Here is a 21,316-nt window from a genome sequence, read left to right as displayed (position 1 = left end):
AAAACCAAGTAAGTGTTCTGCGTTTGAAAATTATCTGCCAAGGCCAGTTACTCTTTTCCTCCAACCTGTTCAGAACTGTCTCATATATGCTGAGATCCTTTCCTCATGCATGCCATTTTCCCATTAGATCACTGAATAATGCTAGCAGAGCATGCATGTTCCCTCACCTTTGTGCACCTCGTCAGAAAGAAGCAAAACAGAGCTGTATGTTCCACGTCCATGTTAGAATACCTGCCATGCCTCTATGCTGCCTGTTTAAGCTCCTCTTACAGATCTCTTTAATGTTTCCTTAGATGTATAGTTTAAAATCTTTATCAGTCTATTAGGAGGGTTGGATTCAGGACGGTCCTGTATATACCTGCATGTGTTTCAGATATGTATGAGTGTGCTTTCTTTTAAAAAGAAAGTGTGCTGTACTTTTTCTTTTAAAAAAGTGCTTTCTTTTAAAAAGAAAGTGTGCTGTACTTTTTCTTTTAAAAAAGTATTTTAATAAGTAAATATCAGAAACTTCTGAAAATAAGCCATTTACATTTGAAAGTACAAAGATTTCCTTCTGGCTTGAAAACACGAATGGCAGCTTATGAGCCAAAGGAATTTTATGAGTTGATGAAAAGATTTCAAAAACAGAGCTACCACTTAAATAGGTCTTTCAATTTTTAAGTAACAGCTGATAACAATGAAAAATGACAGCTTCACAACAGACATTGTTTTGTTTTAATGCATTCTGTAGTGTGCTTGCCTGCGCTGGTGACAAGGAATTTGTTTTCTTCTGGCACTGCTGTGCATATGGCACAGCAGCAGGAGAGGGAGCTGCATTTTGTTGTATTGTGTGTGGCATTAACAGAGCCATTAGTCATTGCACCACCTTTGTTGTTGGGTGACACATGATGAAAAAAGGTAGAACTGGAGCTTAGGCTAGACAAGCTTAGTGGACTGTTAAAAATGTGGCTGGAATCATAGCACAGTATGGTGCAAGTCAGTCATTAATTTCAGTGGGGCAAAGAAAACAAAACAAGTTTCTCATTTAAAAACTAATGCATTTGGAACTCACCTGTGGAGATTTTACTTTCTTCCTTCAGAGCACCAAAAAACCACAAAGCTTCCTGTAAACAAAGCAGCAATTTAGTTTGCATTTGGCTTCAGAAAACAATATATGCAAAAAAAATCCTGTTTGTAAGCAATTATATATACAAGTGTTTGAATAGTGGTGTTATGGATGAATACTACTCATAAAATTGGAGCATTTGAACATTATAGTTAATTACATACTTTGTAGTTTGCTTATTAGATGTATAAAACCTTTAACTATTTTCATGGTAGCTGAACAATATCATATTTCTAGATTCATATTTCTAAAGATGGCTGCAGTGACACGTTGAAGTGCATTGGCTAAATGCTGACTTTCACTGCACAAGGAATATGAACTTTACTATAATTACAGAATTTTGAGTTTGCTTTTATCGGCTATTTCAGTATTTGAATCTAAGAATAATTTTCTTAATGTTGGTATCTGTAGAACTGAAACTCACAACTCTTCAGAGATAACAAACTTTTAAAAAATTGAAATCTTCTACTACTTCAGTAAGTTTGTAATGGGAATATTATATACAAAATATTTGTGCACATTTTTAGCCTTTACAAAAAGAAAATGCTGTTCAAGTACTCTAAGTCTCTTCTCAAACGGTATTTGACTTGTCATTCTGAATCTATTTGTATGCTATTTGTAATTACAGCCATTTGGGACTCAGAAGAGTAAATAATAATTTGAGTTGCATACATTTCTTATTTCCACAGGATGCTCTGGTCCACTAGGGATAGAAGGAGGAATTGTGTCAAACCAACAAATTACTGCATCATCCACTCATCGAGCTCTCTTTGGACTCCAGAAATGGTATCCGTACTATGCACGACTTAATAAGAAGGGTCTTGTGAACGCTTGGACTGCTGCAGAAAATGACAGATGGCCGTGGATTCAGGTAACAGATGGAGCTGAGGAGAAAAAAATCTCCTTGATTCAGTTGCCAGAGTCACTTAAGGAACTGATGAAGACAAGTGGTAATCTAACAGCTAGATTCTTTTTCACTGCCAGAAATGTAGCCTAGACTAAAAAGGACTATTTAGTTGCAAAAGAGGAATAATCTGAACTTTACAAATGCACAAATCTTTTTAATTTGAAAAGTGCGTGCATATGTTCCAATGTGACTCTAAGCCACAGAAGCAAATTTATACAGACTCTTTTCAAGGGAGCAGCTTTCCACATATGCTACATTTACTCTTTAGGTCATTAGTGGCATTTAGCAGTGATCTCTCTTGGTGGAGGTACTTTGACACAGTCCTTGGGCAAAATTCTAGACTGCTTTAATGCAATCTTGGCCGTACCAGAACCTTTGGGAATTGTTTGTGCTCTCTGTTGAGCTGTTCCATGCGCACAGGTTAAGCACTGTGTGCATCGTGCTGAAAGAAACAGGAACTGTTGTAATTAAGGTTGAAATAGCTGTTTGAACATATCCACGGGATTGAAAGTACATATATTTTTTCACTCCCGCTTAAGGATATTATGGCTAGAATGATTTCAATGATGGTGCTCCACTTTATAGACTGGACTTCTTTGCTCACAGTGGTTGATTTTGTTTAAAAGTCATGAAACAGTGCAATACAAAGTCCTATAGTTGTATTTTAATGAAGATAATGATTATGTAGTGAGGGTTGTTGATCTTTACTTTTATGGTGTTTTTATTGTATGAGAACTGGACTGAGCTTTACCATGTTCAGCTAGATCCTAACAAAAAAAAGTCACGATAGTATATATTTGAAGAGGGTGCTTTGCTCCCTCCCTCACACCTTGGGAATAGCAGAGGATGGTACTGAGCATCTTGTGCACTAGCACTGAGTTGAGCTGTCTGTTAGTCCCTTAGCTGTGCCAGACACACTACTGTTGAACCCACCCTTGTGTGAACTGCAGAATTTTTATTAGCATCTTCATGCTGACTGCTGCTTGAGGTTTTCCTGAGCAGTTCCCAGATGTTTTGGAAAAAAGCCTACAGGATTGCCTGTTCATTTTTCTTGTTTGGAGAACAGGCGCAAAGCACTGCTTGATGAAGTCCTCTGGAGCTACTGTTAGAATGCCGGGTTCTGTCAGTTCAGAAAAATGAAGCTTGTGTTGCAGTTTGTTATTCACTGCAGAGTGAAAACATAAAGGTCCTTCAGTATATCTTAAGTCAGTTTTCTTCTGACCAGAGAGGTTAGGAAGTTTGTGAAATTTATACATTAAAAAAGACCTGGAAAGAATAACATAAAAAGACTTAAGGAGAATTATGTGGGGTGGAAAGCTATTGTAATGTGAACAGATAATGAAAAACATCCATTTTACAGTAGCTTTTGGGCTGCTTTAGAGCATGTGCTTTATTAAATATTCTGGAGAAAGAAGTCAGAGTCAATTAGCATTGGCCCCCTGAAAATGTCTTTAGTAGAAGATGAACTGGATGCGAGCTGTCAGTGGTCAGTTACTTCCATATTTGTGCTCAACAAAGCCACAGCCCTTCATTGAGGAAACCCTCAGACAAATGTGAAAATTTCTATCCAGACTGTAGAATCATAGAATGGTTTGGATTGGAAGGGACATTTAAGATCATGTAGTTCCAATCCCCCTGCTATAAGCAGGGACACCTTCCACTACACCAGGCTGTTCAAAGCCCCAGCTAGCCTGGATATGTCTTCCCTTCAATCTTACCTAGAAGGAAAGTTGGACCAATTGAGAAAATACACAAATCTCAGCCCAAGGCATTATATTTAAAAACTGCAGATTTTTTGAGTTAACGTCTCAATCTAAGTAGCACCAGTGATCTTTGGGTTATTCTCTAATTTTGACAATCATAGTATGTAAAATCTACTTACTAAAATCTAATTAACTGTTATAATTGATAGTAAACAGTATCATTCCTTTTTTTCTCGTATTTCCTTAAAAGTAAACTTTTGTTTACAATTATTGAAGGATTTGCCAATATTTTTATCAGAGTTCAGAACAAAAAGAAAAATACTCTTTGCAAAGAAAAATAAGTTTATATCTTGAGAGAATCGTTCCTTTCTATTCAGATGACTTTGCTTCTTGAAGCACAGGGGGTCAACAAATCTTATTTTGGTACAGAGATGATACTTATAGAGGAAAAGTAGTTCTGGAGAAACCTGATTTTGATTTGAGAAGGATAGAATATCTCAGAAACTCACACTTAGGAACTGTGAAGTAGTCCTTTACACTAGAACCCTGTCTTATTCTTTAAGAATGCAATGCGCTATAAGAGACAGGTACTGTCTGTCACATGTAAGAGTGAAGAGTTTCTGTTGAGAGAAGAAAAACCCAGAAATTCCATATCTAATGTGTAGTCAGCATCTGTAACGGCCAGAGAGATGCTTCTCCAGCCAAAATACTCACATTTGTACCAGGTTTATGGATATTTCTCCTTTGGTCTTGTGGAGTAACTGCTCCTATCAACCAGCTTCCTCCTGAGTCCTAATATGTAGGGTCTGCATTTGGGACCCTCTCCACATTGATCTGAGAGATGGAGCATCAGGTCCTGAGTATGGCTCTTGAAAACAACATGAATGTATGACAGAGAGTGAGTGGAAACTTGTGAAACCAGAAATGCAATTTTAGGAAATGCAAATTAACATTTAGTGCAGTGAACCTGACACAGTAGCTTGTTACTCTACTACAATTTCTAATGCTAAATAAATTCTAAAGGAAGCAGTTGTATCCCACAGAGTATGATTATATATGGGCCTGTGCCTATTTTTACCTTGTTCCATCATTTCCATTTTTCTATCATTTAATTTCTTTGTTTATATGTAGCTTGACAAATGGAAGGCTTGAGTGCTTTACTTAAAACTTGCAAAGAGTGCAGGTTATTTTTCTCTAATCCTTCAGGTGTCTGACACTCATGAACTAATTAGTGTGCAGTTTTGTTTTCTGCATTCTCTAAATGAACTGAAAATTGAAATTGCCATTGTAAATTTACACACTCTACATGTAATTAATAATGGCATTACAATGCTTATAATTGGCTTGTGATTTAAAGGGTCAGTGACCATGCTTTTCAAAGAAAATTAAAGTCAGAGTAACTTGTATCTCCCTTTTAAAGTTCTGCTAATCTCTGTTTCCCTGCACAGGTTGACACCGATAAAATAACACTCGTGTATACAGTTCACTGCTTTATAAGTGGCATTAACATATAATATTTTAGAATACAACGAGAAAAAAATCTCATTGTCTTCCTGCATTTCTACAGTTTTATGTTTCCAGAATTGTTCAATTTCTCCAAATGGTCACTTTGCCTGTTCTGGTTAAACTGTTTTTGTCAGAACTCTTTTCTTAAGAGATTTTTCTTTACCCTTTTGTCTTTTTGCATTCATGTCTTTAAAATATGCTATTTCTTTTCATTCTGACTCTATCTCTACTCCTTCCTTCAACATAGTTCATATCTTTTCCTTCCACATTGTTCACATATGAATTTTCCTAAGGCAGTACCGATCAGAATACAGATGGCCATGGGCAGGACTATTGATCATATTCTTTCTCTAACACATGCAAAGTAATTTTAGATTTAGGGGAATGGACCAAATCCTAAATTTTCACTCTGACTCTCACAAACACATCTCTTCAGTTATCCTTCTTTCCCCTTCTTCTCTCATTTTGTCTGTTTTCATCATTCTTCTTCCCACTCATGTCTATACTGTGCTCTGCTATCCTCAAGTAAAATTGTAATATTTTAGTAAGAACAGCTAATCTCTGAAACAAGGCTGGAAACAAGATGTTCTAAATTTAGCTCCTCTCTAGTGATTTCTAACCTAACATTCATATCTATGCCTTACACTGATTCTTCTGTTCCATTTTCACTAACCAAAACTTGCATTTCTTAACTCATCTTTCCCCTGTTCACAGCCAATTTCCATTTTCTTTCTACATAATAATATTCTTTTTTGAGTCCCTGCAGTTATTATTCATGTAATATGCAAAGACTTCAGCCTTAACGGACATGCAGAAAATATATAAAATGGAGTGTCATAAAGAACACTGTAAGAGAGGTAGAAAAATTTGGTATAACTAGCAATATAAGGAACAGTGTACAGTACCAAAATTATTAAATTGTGCAGTTAAGGTGTATGAATAACTCTGGAGAAAAAGTGCATCTGAAGAACCATGCCCACAGATGAGAAGGGGAAGTGGGTGAATATTATCCCATAATATAAGAACCTTGTTTCTTCAGACATCTGCAGTAGTTATGATCTTTCTGTCCTGTTAAAAAAAAAAAATATATATATATATATAAGTGCAATAGATCACAGATCAACCTATTTAAAGCTTAATTGGCCCAAGAATAGTAGGCCCTACACCACCTGTATCCGGGAACCTGGAGTGGGGAAGGAGCTCACAGCAGAACTCCAGCGGTTTTACCACTGTATTGCAGATCATGCTGAGATTTGTTGGATGCTAAGTCATAGGGAACATTAAGAACATCCTCAGAAGTGTGTGCCAGAATTAGAACAAAGTAAGATGGTGCATGAAGGCATGCAAGAGATGGGTGAAAAGAATAGGGTGAAAGGTACCAGATTTCAGATCAGATAGTAAAAATCTGAGTGTGCAGTGAAGTTTTAACTAAGGGAAAGATGGGGTAAATTTAATTTCCTGGTGCTAGCTGAGGCTGCTCAATTAGGCAAGGAGTGGAAAAGATCAGTACCTGCTGGTGACCGTGTAATTGCTGCTGTTCCATGGTGACTGAGCTGTCACATCTGAGAACAAGAGTTCCTGAAATTGTGCTTCTCTCTGGAATGTGATTGAGAAGATATCTGTGAGGAGCAAGCCTGATAACAGCAGCAGTTGTGGCATATATGAGAGGCTATCACCATTTTTTTTCTTTTAAATGTTCTGGAGTTTTTGGACATGGAAATTATTTTTATTTGGTCAGTATTAATTCACAGGTGCAGAGAGCAGATTTGAGCATATGCTATACTCAGAGAATACTAAGAAAATAAACTAAGTACTGTGTTTGAGGGTCTGAACTGGAGATTGTTGTATATAACATGTTAAATTGAAGAATAAAAAAGTATTTAGTTATCAATCACTAAAATAGCAGGAACTGTTTCTCCCAATTTGTTTACGTTGTTACAAGTTGCCTTTCAAATAAAAAGATCAAAATATTTTGCTTTATTGCTATGAGAAGGAAGAGGATTTAGTTTAGGGTTGGAATTAAATGCATTTTCATCTTAGTATTAACTCCTTTCTATGTCTATTTTGAACTGTTTTTCTTTCTTAGATCTATTTTTAAATATCAAATATATTTTGAAAATCGAAAACCTAGAAGTCTTATTTAGAATATATGGAAACAAAGTGCTATAGCATTCTCTAATTTGTTCTCTAACTAGCTTTTCTGAAACTACATCCTGCATCTTAGATACAACTCCATGTTTTGAGATATTACAGATTAATTGAAAAGCTGTCCAACTTCTCATTGGCAATTTGCATATATTAGTATTCTGATCTAAAACAAATACGTTGTTTTATTTAGTTTTAAGTATTACTTTTTAAATATTGTGGTTTTTTTAAATACCACTTTTAATTTTATTTTTTTTCTTTTTACTAACTTTCGCAGTTGAAAAAGAATCTTTTGTTGTTACACTTCTTGGAACTGTAAGCGATAGTCTTCCCACTGAGATTCTCAATTAGAAAGTGATATCTGCACCAGCAGGTTCTCTCTAAAGCTTTCTCAGGTTCCTATAATAATTTAGAATTTTAAGATCAGATAAGTCTAATTAGAGTCACAAAAATGTAGTTCTTGTATAGTATGTTTCCAGCAGAAATCAGAAGGATTAATTAAGTAGCAAGTCTAGTAGGCATCCTATGAAATACATGGAAATGTTCAGTTCCCTGGAGGGTGTACACAGAGCCTACGCACTGTATCGGAGATAGCATTGTTCATCCAGAGAACAAAACACCACAGTGTTGCCCATACACAGCATTCACCAAATTGCCTTTGTGGACTAATATACTATTAATGTATTTGAAAACTTTGTATTTAGAATTTGCAGGGATTCTATTCATTAGGATACTTGTTTCATAGGATTTAAATTTTCTATACCAGAAGCACTTTATTTAGTCATTACTGATGCTTTTATAGTGATTTACTTCTTCTTTTTTTATTATTTATTCTGAATATATTGAAATATTGTTTCTGTTTGGAAGAATGCATTTTTTTTTTGGTAATTTGTAGCTTAATTTTTTTTTTTTTCCACATAGGTACTTAACGCAACCCCTATGGCCTCAGTCTGAACTCTGGTTCTCAGCCTCCCTTTTTGAGTGCTTACAGTCTGTAACACTGGCATAATTAATTGTGTTTACTCATAACTGTTCTAACATGCAAACAATATAATACAAGCTGTTTAAGTTCCATCATTCTCACCCTCAACCAGGAAAGAGTAAAATATAAACTTTTTTTTCTTCTTCCCCAAAAAAGTGAGGAAAAAAATAGCAGCTTCCACATCAAGAACTTCCAAAGCGCAAGTATATACCAGATGATAACTATTTGCTAATAAAATGATAAAACCTAAAATACACAGAGGTCTTTCAGAACATTCATTCAAACATCTGTTAGTAAGAGCTCTAAGCAAACGACCATCTGTCAAACCATTCATTTTGTCAAAGTTCATTTCCTCATTCATGAGTACTGTTGTATCAGCTTCCAAAAATACCTATCATCATAGATTAAATATTTAATATTATTTAATATAGCTCTCATCTTAGTATAATGTGGTCAAGTGAACCTTATGAAATATGATCTGAGAGCCATCATGTAAGGTGATTTGAACCATACAGGAAGACTTAATCTGATAAGTTAAATGTTCAAAAATGTATTAAAGGTTTTCATTTTTTGTCAACAATCCAAAATCTTACGTAGTTTCAAATGAGGATTTCTTTGGGGAGTATTAAAAAGTGACAATAAGTACCTGAAAGTCCTTGGCAGGAGAGAACAGAAACTAATAACAAAGGTACTTCTGAGTTGTCTCAAAACAGCCCTACAAGGACTCTGGAACTACAGAAATTGGAAAAGTTCTTCAGATGGTGAAAGTTCTCCAGAAGTTAATTGACTTCAGTGAACTCAAAACCAAGATCTGCAAACTGTAGATCTTCATCAATGTCTAAATCTTTAGCTTACAGAAAAAAAAATACATTGTTTATCTACTCAGACAAGAAAACAGAAGGACTAGACGCCTGTTTCCTAATGTAATCATCCAGATACTCCCTTGTGTTCCATATCTCGTTATCTATTTGATATTATCTTAAATCTTTTAGTTTCATTCTTCATACACACAAACACCCACACACATACATATTCAAACAACTTTTGATTGAGGTTTCAAATACACAGAAACAGTCAGTTCAGTGTTAGCATTCCCATGGCAACAAAACTTGATGCTGTTATAAACATTATCCATAGCATGCTCTGTCAGCTTGTGCATCAGCTTTCCTTAATAATTCTTTGTAATGGAGCTGAATGGCTGAAATAACAGTACTCTTAAACACATCGTTTTATGTACCTTTAACAAGATATATTTTGAACTATTGATTTGTCACAGTCATCGTGGTAATCAAAACAGCAAAAGGTGATAGACTTAAATGAGCAAATGTGTGTCTGCCTGGTTTCTTGCTCCAACAGCAAGTGGCATGCGGGGATACCTTCACACCTATATGGAGGCCAATGAACTGCAATGGAGTGATGTGTGGCATCACAGTTCCCCAGTGGGAACAACACCATATAAATCAGTTAGATGACGCTATGCTGGTATGAGATAGTCAAACAGGTCATATTTTGGGTCATAAATATTCACTTTCAAGATAGCAAACTAAATAATTGTTGCTTACTGCTGGTCTTCTGCTAGGTCTTACTTGCAGAAAGACTGTTTTAAATTACTTCACTAGAGCTAATGATTGGGATACAGAGATATTACCGCATGGCACAGAGACGTGCATTGAAATTTACCTGTGTGCTGAATTCATATGATAAGTGACAGAACTGCTCAGCAGAAATGGAGGCTCTGACACAGGCTCAGCTTTCAGGAACCTGCAGACCCTGGCTGTACCTCAGACTTCTCTGTGATTTTAGAGATATTGGAGAAAACTGACAGTCTTATGCAGTGAGTGTAGGAGTTGCCAGCACCACAGTATTAAAGCAGGAATCAGGGTATAAAGTAAACTCAGAGTCCTTGACCTCTGCTGGAAATGATGATGTGTGCTTGTCAACTGACTTCACTGGAACTGTGAATTGAAAAGTAAGAGTGAGTTTTACTCTCACATTTTGTAACCTTATTCCATGAGTGGTTAAGATAAAGAGACATTGTTCAAGTCCGAAGTTCTCAATGATATTTTTTTCAATTTTGAGGAGGGTTTCTGTTGGCCTATTGCAAAGCAATAGCAATGTTTTGCATTTTAATTAAAGCTATTGCCTATCAGCTTCTGTAGAAGGAAAATTTGTTTTAAGGAAAAATGCAGAGCTAATTAAAATGATAAGAAAGTTTCTTTGCTTTTTCCTGAACATCAGGACACTCAAGGGTAACTATACTTAAATATTAACTTTTTTGTCTATTGATTGTTAATTTGAAGGGATAATGGAAAGAATGGGTTTATTTATTGTGATTTAACTAATATTCAGCCAATTTCACAGGACTCAGGAGGGATTAATCATTCAAGCCTATTTTTCATTTTCTGTAATAGCATCTGTCACCTGTGTGCTTATTAGTCTACCTCTTCATTCCACTTGCATCCATCTAGATCCTTGGCCTCTCTCCCTACTCAACCAGTCTCATAGCAACCAACAGATTATTTTGAAAGTTGATAATATGTAGGAAGTATTGCTTTTATGCACTTCTATTTTCCTATGTGTATTTCTCCCACAAATTGTGTCATGAAGTGAGCACATTCTAACAGTTGTTCTAATTATTATCAGTCAGAAAGTCCTAATTACAACTGAAATTTCACCATTCCTTGGGTCTTCTATAAACTTACAGTGAAAAAGACTTTAGACTAACGTGACAAGCTATTAGCAGATACATGGGAAAAACATAAAGATGTTATGGTCAGCATAATAGGCAGCATAAAACCATCTGTGGTTGCCAGGCCCACTGGAAAATGGGGATTCAAGAAGGTATTTCACGATTAGAATTCTTTAAACCAAGAAGGAAAAGATGTGCAAAATGTATTTTGTGATGTATGTTTAACGTATTTTGTGTTAGAAAAACTGAAATATTGCATCATGAGTCATTAGGAATTAAAAGCACAGATTACAGACTGAGGTAGTATAGCATGTTTCTTATGGACTCATTACAAAAAAAAATCCAGACCAAATTTAGATCCTTAGCATCTCCCAAAACTGACATAGTCAAGATTATGTAGGAAAGGTGGTTTTTCCTTTGCATAGCCCTGACAACTGTGGCCTATGAAATCAATCTTCAGTGAATCTCTTCATCTTCCTTTACAGTTGTAATAATTTCTATAGATTCACTGCATTAAAAAAAAAAAAAGGCATGGTAGTGAATTATGGTTAAGAAGTGCTCTCTACAAAGATTGTTATTCGTTTGCTATCAATGCTATCCTTTACCGACTGTATTCTGGTGAAGGAACTAAGTAGCTTCAGTTTTCTTGTGTTAAAATTAGCTGGGAATGTGTAAAACTCCTAGTAGTTATCCCACAGGGCCAGGGAAGTCTGATTTCCTGCATGTTCTCAGTTATTTCAGTTTTTACTTCAGCTTCCATCCCTCAATCGGTGGGTTTTACTTCGGGCTTAGCTTTAACATTCAGAACTAATGAAGGGATTTTCTTCATCTGTTTGTCATTTTGTAGCACTTCTGAGTGTCAGCTCATTTCCTTCTGAATCACAGTATCCTTGGCTGAGAAGATATATAGGACCTAGGCAAAGCATGCCAAAGTCCGAATAAGAATTCTTCCCAGTTGTCCTTGTTGGGATAAGAGTAGGTCATATTTATTATCAAAGTTTTTACTGGAGTTTTCATGTAGCATTAAAAGAAAAGTGCATTTGTTTCTGCAGTCAGGATACATCCCAACATCTACGAGCTACTGATCAGAACTATTTTACATGCAGAAATACATCCAGATTTTTTTTTTTTTTTTTTTGACAACTGTTGTTATTTGTGCATTCTTTGACTAGTACTTTAAGATTTATTCTGGACATTTTGGGGAAGTTCTTTTCTGTTGCCCAAGGAAGTTGTGGATGCCCCATCCCTGGAGGCATTCAAGGCCAGGCTGAGTGTGGCTCTGGGCAGCCTGGTCTGGTGGCTGACGACCCTGCACATAGTTGAGGGTTGAAACTAGATGATCATTGTGGTCCTTTTCAACCCAGGCCATTCTATGTGAAGATGACTCAGAGTTAGTAATAGCAATAAATGACTCCAGTGTTTCTTAGCTAGTCTTAAATTGCAGGTATATGTATATTTATATAATTCCAAGTTAATCAGGTATTTGTAAATGAGAAGAAACTTTACAAGGCTGCAGGCCTCTAAACAATGTGAGATTGATTATGGACCTCTATTTCAGATGGCAGCCTAAACATACCAGTATTTGAATAATTCATATAATGCAGTTAATATCATTCATAACAACTACCTTTGGGGCTAAAATAATGGCTTAATAATAGGAAACAGACCAAGTAAGTTTTTAGTCTCTCTAATTATGTAAACACTTGAAGGCAAAAAGTGAATATTTTCAAAAAAAGCCAAAGTGAGAAATTTTTTTGATATTCATAAATACACTGCTCCATGTTAACATTACAGTTTGGCCCAAATAGTCCCTGTGATTGGTTTTATTTATGTATACTTTTTTTTTTTTTTCCATATAACTGGGTTTTGATCTGCGTTCTGATCTTTTCACAGACTTGAAAATTAAATTAACAGGCCAGCTCACACCTCTGTTTCAGCTTGCCTAGCTGGAAACGTACACAGTTCTACTTTATTTATTTAATTGAGGGACACAAAGATGTTGGCTTGCTTTTAGGTAGTTGGCTGGGACTAAGCCGAAAGTACAAGGAAGACCTGAGAGCTCTGTTTTTACTGTATGAGATGAGAAATGTGCAAGGCACCTTGAAATCACAATATGAGGAGGATGAGTTTGCAGAGGATTTAGTAGGAAAGCTATGAAGAGTCTTTGCTGAATCTACATCGAAGTCAGTGAAATGAAAAGGGTTTGTGCTCAGAAATAACTGGGTATCTCATCAATTTGCCTGCAGGGCACAATCCCACAATCACAGTGGGAACTACCATTTCCAAAGTGGCGTATAGCAAATGACTGTGTTTGTTCTCCCAGACTGTCATGAATTTAAGGTAAAACATGTTGACTTTTCTCTGCATAACAAACTTTTATCCAGAACAGCAACAGCTGCAGTGCCGCCGTGGATAAATCACTGCATTACCTAGTCTGGTTGCTGGTTAGGACATGTATAGCTGCTGCTGTCCTGATCACATCATTGCCCTCAGCTACACCTCGAGAAGCTCTGCTGACAGGCCTGGTTAGGAGAGTAACAGACAGCTACAGACAAGCAAGACAGACAAACACCTTACATCGAGATGCGTGGATACTCTGCAGCAGGGAAAATAATAGGAACTGACCTGCCCTGGCCTTCCTGGACCTCATCACATTCCAAGTCCTGCTCTGCAGCCCCCTGCTCCTGACACACTATCCAAATGAAACAGCAGCATTCAGTGTATTCAGCGTGCACTGATGCTTAAAAATGGAAGGGGAATCATGGGAGGGAGCTTTCATGCTCATTATATTTCTCAGTCTTGCAGGAATCATGGCAGGTTACTCCTTCCCTGAGTTTATTACAAGCATTTTCATTGGCAAATTTCCCTATTTCTCATCAGAAAATGTTTCTGTGGGAGCTTTCTATCTGGCTTTAACAGAATTATGACTTAAAAAAAAAAAAAATTAAATTTCAATCCTTCAGAAGCTGATGAAATTATCAGGGAGGGTTGCTATAATAAATCTTTGCATACCAGTATAACCTTGATCAGTCCTATTTTTATGTAAATAATAGTGAAGTTTAGTGAAAAAATATATACTTTATGCCAGAAAATATGGAGAATTATTTATAGCAGTGCTATTGCATCTCATAACTGAACTAGGTAAACATCATAGTTCTCCATAAACTGCATTTCTGTTTTGAACAAAGCCTCATGAAAAACTACACATTAGGTTTCAAAGAGCCAGCACTTTCTAAAGGTTTTAAATTGAGCATTTCTGCAAGCTTGCTGTTAAGGTGTACTTCTTGCCAGCCTGTTCTGTACTAAATATTAGTGGTGTTATTGTTAATAGTGCAGCAATAAATGAGAAGATTATGGCTATGTTTGAGGCCAAGAGCATTGCATATGATATCCGCCTAAAGTCACTTCATCTTTTTATCCTTCTCCTCTCTATATAAAATAATGTATATTAGATAGATGTATATTAGATAGATGTATATTAGATAGATAAACTTTTTTATTCTTGTTTTTTGATCAAATTCATTGCTTCTGCATACTGATTATTCTATTATTTGTTCATAAATTGCAGAGGTATATGAGTTTCTATTGGTAGAATACCTAATTTTTCCTGTTTTGCTACATTGGCATATTGTGACAATGACTTTTTGCCTCTTTCTCTGTAGTTTTACATTTTTTTTTAAGCACACTGGGAAGTTCTTTTTGGACTTTTGGGCAATTGGTTGCATAGCTCCCTCATAAATATGATGTGTTTTCCTCCAGATTTACAGTTCTCCATTTGCTCACACCTAGAAGTGAAGCTGCAGAAGTGCATTATAGATTTGCAGGGTTGGTTCTGAAATGTCTTTGAAAATAATGCTCTATCTTTATTCTGTGCAATCTATAGGAATTGTAAACTTGCCTTGTTCACATTGACACTTTCTCCTGAGAAAAATAGTATTTTTTCTTTATTCTCCCTTTCTGACAAGGACTTATTTTCAGTTAAATTCCATTTAAATTTTGATTGCCTACATATTCAACTGTTTAGACATATGAATGATATAGCATCCCAAAACTGACTTCTATGAATCATTGCCACCAAAGACATTAATACACCAATGAAAATTACTGCTACAGAATCAGTGCCAAGAGCAAAAGACATGACAAGATGCTTCTTCCTCTCCTGTTGAAAAAGGCAGTGGCTCTGTAAACTGCTGCAATGAGAAAAGTGGTCTAATCATGGTTCTGGGAAGATTATGGTGATTGAAAAGAACAAAATTAAATGAAATTTAAGGGTTGGTGGGAATATTTTAAACTGATAGAGTGTAATTACTCCCCAGCTCTTGAGCATGTGCCACACTTGAAAGCACTGCCTGATTTTTTTTTTTTTTCTTTTTCTTTTTTTTCTTGGTTTTGGTTTTGGCTATATCATAGAATCATAGAACAGCTGGTGTTGAAAAGGACTGCAGTGATCATCTAGTTTCAACACCCCTGCTATGTGCAGGGTCACCAACCACCAGACCAGGCTGCCCAGAGCCACATCCAGCCTGGCCTTGAATGCCTCCAGGGATGGGGCGTCCACAGCCTCCTTGGGCAACTTGTTCCAGTGTGTCACCATCCTCTGAATGAAAAACTTCCTGCTAAAATCTAACCCAAACCTCCCCTGTCTCAGTTTAAAACTATTCCCTCTTGTCCTATTACTGTAGGAGTATATGTCAACTATCTTTTTGTATCAGCTTAGTGAATTTCTGCCACCTGGAAGAGGTTTCCCAAACAATTGTGGAAGCCCCACCCCTGGAGACATTAAAGGGCAGGCTAGTCCATGCTCTGAGCTCTCTGATGTAGCTGAGGGGTCCCTGCTCATTGTAGGGGAGTTGGAATAGTTGGCCTTTTACAGTCCCTTCCAACACATGAATCTTACTGTGATTATGCAGACATCACCCCTTTCACTTAGAATTAGATTTGAATGGACTTAAATGAGATTATGGCCTTTCCTTTACTTGCAGCTTTACCTGCTTGATTTAGTGTTCATCATTTACTCCAGCCAAAGGAAATTTTTGCACTGAAATAGAAAGGCAGTTTCAGGGAGATTAATTGTGGGTATCAAGTGGCACCTTACTCAAGTTCTGTCAGATGGTGTATGCTGTGAAGAAGTGCAGCAGTGGGCACTCCTTACTGGGATTCATGTGTAAACATCACAGCCAAAATCTTTACAGTGAATGACGTGTAAGTTGCTGTACCCTGGAGCTAACACTGCAGCAACATGAATGGGGCTGTTTTCTTCACAGTGTAACGTTAGAAGGAAGCCAGGCTGGAAGAATGCATCAGGATTTTTAAGCAACACTTTCCTCAGATTTCTATGCAAGCATCTTCTACTTTCAAAGCCTTTGCGATCCGTTAATTCTTAAATTACTGGGGCAAACCCTGCCAAGTACTAAGGATCTTCTATCATCCTTGATTTGCCTGGTAGATAAAGGCTCCTTTATGCCCAAATAAGTTATTGCTTTTTTATAAAATGATGTGTTTAACTCTTGTTCTTGCCCTGTTGATTTTCACTCTTTTGTTTGAAAACAAAGTTGCCATATAATTAGAATATATTACTTCCAAACGTAAATCTGTATTTCTCCTATGTACACAAAGTAGAGCATCCTGAGTTATTTTTCTTCATAATTGCTCTAGAAAAAAATGCATTGAAATTGTTTTTAATGCTAAAAGAGTCGGTTCACATTGCACATTGGGAACTGTGCTTCCTGCTGAAGTACATTAAGTAAGAAAGATTTTCAGCACCAGCTTCATTATAGCCACTGAACAGTTATAATAGTTTCTGTTTTACTAAGCTCTGACTTGAGAAGTTTAAAACCCATAAAGGAACTCAGACACAAAGGGCCAATTAGTTCCTGCTATATCCGTATACGCTGAAAGGAGCTACCCACTGTCATGAGGTTAGCCTCATGAGGGTTTTGTATGTAAGAAAGCTGCAAGGATTTGAAGGCATTTTTCCTCCCCCTTCACCAGGATTTTTCTGCAAACACTGACAAAACCTGCAGACCTGATTGCAAACCATCATGTCCTGTTTTCATTTCCTAAGTTATTCCAAGCTCAGTGCTGTTTAAATCCAGATCTCCATTTATGATTCAGAACTTGATTGAGAAAGCCTCTAAAAGGAAAGATTCTGTCTGTTAAAATATAGAAGTAAGATTGTGTAAGTTGTCCAGATACCATGTACAGGTATAGAAGGGCCTGGTCTACAGTAGAACAAAAGCAGGGTTTTTTACCTTCCTTAAAGAATTGAGGTGAAACATTATGCATATTAAGGGAGTATTAAAAAATTGATTATTTTCATTTAATTTTGATTATTATTTCATCGAATCTTCCTTCATTCAATAGTGCTCTTTTTTTCTCCAAGTTTCAGTTCCTGCTGAAGCATTTAGCTCTTCAACAGATTATTTTTGGTTGTCACTGGTGGAAGATTTTTCATCATTTTGCTTCTTGAGGTGCAGTAGTTCATTAAAGATGGAGGCTGAGACACGAAAAGGAGACAGTGTAGCAATAATCCTAATCTGGAGGCTAAAGCCATGGTTTCCTTAGAAATAAATAATAAGAAGAAATATTTCCAATGTGAATCCTCATCCAAAAACACTTCCTTATACTAATATTTGGGAAAAAAAAAAAAAAAAAGAGTGAATCTGTATATGCATAAGATCAAAGAAAACTAACAAAACTTGGTATTGTGTTATCTTCCTTGAGATCTTCCTTTTCCTGAACAGTTAAACCTGAAGATATCACTGAACAGCACATATAGAAGGCAAATAATCAGTGATTGTTTTATGTTTGACTGTACTTTTTAATTTGTTTTTGGAGATGATTTTCTTTTTATTATAAATTTTGTAAATATATGTCATATTTTTCTATATTGTCTATTTATGAATAATCTTAAATTCTACACGGAGAGTTAAGTCTTTATAACAGAATTCCAGAAATCTTTGTGTCTGACTGCTGCTCTGTGTTAACTAAATTTTGAAATGGCAGTAATCTCAGGAACTGTCCTCTTACAAATATATGTTGGTGGTTTTTTTTTCCTCTGAGAAACAAGTAACAGAAAAAATTTTCCAAGACAGACAGACCCGAATCTCTTCTGATTAATACCTGTCTAAATTCTTTCATTCTCTCTATTATAGCTGCAAATGTTCCTGACTTTTCCTGGTGTCCATGAGAAAGATCCTGTGAAAAAAATCTAATTTTTATAGGCACCTTCTCCTCTCTCCTACAGATGTATGAGTGGTTATTCATTACTTATTGTGAAAAATGTGATAAAGCAACACTGACATTTATTTTTGCTTCAAAGACAAAAAAACATCAGAAGACTAACTATTTCAGTCAAATAGCAGAGAAATAGCTAGAGCCTCACAAAAGCACAGCAGTAAAATACTGCCTTTTCTCACTTTCCCATATAATATGTAATAAGATATTGTAACTGATGTTTGATAATCCTTAATAGCTGCTAGATTATATTTCCAAGTGAGAGAAAATCTTGAGATCACACCGTAAAGGATTTAAATGTCTAGTTGGCAGACACCAGATCTCTCTCTTGACTCTGCATACCCCTGCATACCCCTTAGGCTGCCATCCTAAGTGGTAAGAAATGCACTGAGTCAGCTTTTTGTTCCTTCTTTTTTTCATTTTATTTTCTGCGTATGTATATGAAATGAATGAGGGAAGTAATTAGTACAGGTGTAAAGATAGCATTTTAGATGTTACAGGTATGAAGGAATCAAAGCAACCTAGGATCAGAATTGTGTCTCTCCATAGGCTAGTAGTGATGTTGTACCATTTTACTGTTTCAGATAAACCTACAGAAGAAGATGCGAGTCACTGGAGTTATAACCCAAGGTGCTAAGAGGATTGGAAGTCCAGAGTATGTGAAATCTTACAAAATTGCTTATAGCAATGATGGGAAGTCATGGACAATGTACAAAGTAAAAGGCACAAATGAGGATATGGTAAGATTAAGTCATCTCTGTATGAATATGTCTCGTGGTCCAGCTGCCTTCAGTAATTTGAGCTATCTCTGGTAGATAAGCCTAATTACTTGACAGCTTGATATAGCTTGCTGTGTTCTTATTTTATTCCAGAAAAAAATCAATAAATTCATACTTTCTGTCTGCTAAGAAATTTCTTATACTTTAATTGATGGTCGTATAAATTCTGTGTCTAAAGGCTAGAAAAATCCTGTTTATTACACATATCTGATTTTTATTTTAATTAGCTTACCAGTAATTACTCATTATTTTGTTTTCAATTTAGTCTTATTACACTGGCAGATTAGTGTTAACCCTTTAAAGCATTGAACTCATTCATCAGTGCGAATCTCCTGCCACACAAAAAGTCTCATCCAGTGAGAAGTGTGCATCTACAGTATTTAAAGAGAGCTGTACATACAAAACAATAAAATTCCCTTTGCTGTATAGGTTAAAATGCAGTGAAAGTACTTAGCAGAATTGGACATGTTTTTTTTTTATGCATGCAGGGAATTAAACTGTTGTGTAAAAAAGTGCATAACGAGGGAAGAAAACAAAATACAAACAAAGCATGTCTACACTGTTAGAATGAGGTCTATATATAGAGGAATGCGTATAAGTTTAATTCAGTGCCCACTGAGATCAGTGGGAGGGTTACAATACTCTTCAGTGGGAACTGGACGAGGCTCTTGGAGTAGAGGCGAATAATAAATGTCAATCAGTGCAGATAATTGGAGGTTAAATTGAATAAGGTCTATTTAATGCACTAATTAGACAAGAAGATGTAATTTACTGCATCAGTAGATCAGGTTCCCAGGAGTGACAAGATAGAGGCCTTGATTCAGTGCAGGTAGCAAACACACATTGGTGCAAGCCAATGGAAATGCGTTTTGCTTAAAGATTTCCTTATTGAACAGTGGAGGAAATGGGGCATTCTCTGTGAAAAACTGTGTGAAATGTGGAAAGGAGGTCAGAAGAGTGGACATTTCTGAAGCATGGAAATGAACTACACCTTTAGTATCGATCTTGCCATGTTTTTAAAACAATTTTGTTTTTTTATAGGTGTTCCGTGGAAATGTGGACAACAATACCCCATATGCTAACTCCTTCACGCCTCCAATAAAATCACAGTACGTACGCCTGTATCCTCAGGTTTGCCGACGACACTGCACATTGAGAATGGAACTCCTGGGCTGTGAGTTATCAGGTGGGTTTCCTGAAGGGAACAGGAATCATATAATCACAGAATGGCTTGAGCTGGAATGGATTTTAAAACCCACTCCGTTCCAATTGTTTGCAGTGGGCAGGTTGCCCACCCCAGCTCAGGTAGTCCATCCAACCTGGACCTGAGTGCCTCCAGGGATGGGGCACCCACAGCTCTCTGAGCAGCTGTGCTAGGGCTTCACTGCACCCTGAACAAAAAATTTCTTCCTTATTTTCAATCTAAGACTACAATCTTTCAGTTTAGAACCATCTTTCCTTGCCTTATCACTACACTCTCTGATAAAGAGTCCCTTCCTGTCTTTCCTATAGGCCTCTTTAGGTACTGGTACGGCTCAGTGAGGTCTCACTGGACTTTAAGCAAGCACTGCATTTTCATTCCCGTGGACTAAACAAACTTACGGAATACAGTTGGCAGGCAACAATTAATCTGTTTCTATGTAAATCATGTCACAATTATAATGATTTAAGTAATATAAGTGACAATATTCTATTGCAGTAGGACAGTAATAATAGTAGGATAGCTCAGTTACACTTTGTAAATCTTTCTGACACCAAAGCTGACCTGAGTCATTTCTCATGAGGATCAGGTACATGCCAGCCTCAGAGATATCAGTGTGCTTCAGCTGCAGCCAAACACCACTCAGACTGGAGACAGACTTATTTTGCTGGGTTGCTTTGGACAAGATTTCAGTTTAAATTTATTTCGTGGGTTTCCAGCAGAAGCAGGGATTGTTTCTTATAGCAGAAAGTAAAAGAGTAAGTGGAGCCAATATAAACCTTCTTAAGGTTTGTAGTAGCAGAAGTTATAACTCAAAAATGTAAAGCCTGACCTCTAGCTGCTCTCTTCAAGAACCGTATTCCCTCACAAATTCAGTAAAGCATGTAAATTTTTTATCTTTTTCAAGAGATCAACCTTTTACCAGTGGGAGCGCTCCACTGAATTCATTTTAGAATGATTTTTATGTGGCTGCCTGCTTACTGTACAAACAATAGTCATCTAATTCACGAATGATATATCAAAACAGCTGGAGTTAAATAATTCTCAGTCCTCTAGTGGCATC

General features: G+C 36.5%; 1 protein-coding gene across 2 annotated transcripts in view; it reads left to right on the top strand.

Moving 5' to 3' along the window:
* EDIL3 (EGF like and discoidin domains 3) overlaps nt 1–21,316 on the top strand; it is a 272,911-nt gene that overhangs the window by 192,334 nt on the left and 59,261 nt on the right. For both annotated transcript variants that reach the window (XM_085213568.1, XM_085213567.1), the window contains 3 exons: nt 1,795–1,976; nt 18,858–19,013; nt 20,094–20,238. In XM_085213568.1, the coding sequence (XP_085069694.1) occupies nt 1,795–1,976; nt 18,858–19,013; nt 20,094–20,238 (483 nt within the window). The remainder of the gene's footprint in view (nt 1–1,794; nt 1,977–18,857; nt 19,014–20,093; nt 20,239–21,316) is intronic.

Source organism: Meleagris gallopavo, chromosome Z (genome assembly GCF_905368555.1).
Source record: "Meleagris gallopavo chromosome Z, MGAL_WU_HG_1.1, whole genome shotgun sequence".
In the NCBI taxonomy this organism is placed as follows: Eukaryota; Metazoa; Chordata; class Aves; order Galliformes; family Phasianidae; genus Meleagris; species Meleagris gallopavo.
The sequence above is the reverse complement of the archived record's forward strand: the minus strand, read 5'-3'. Positions and strand labels throughout refer to the sequence as shown.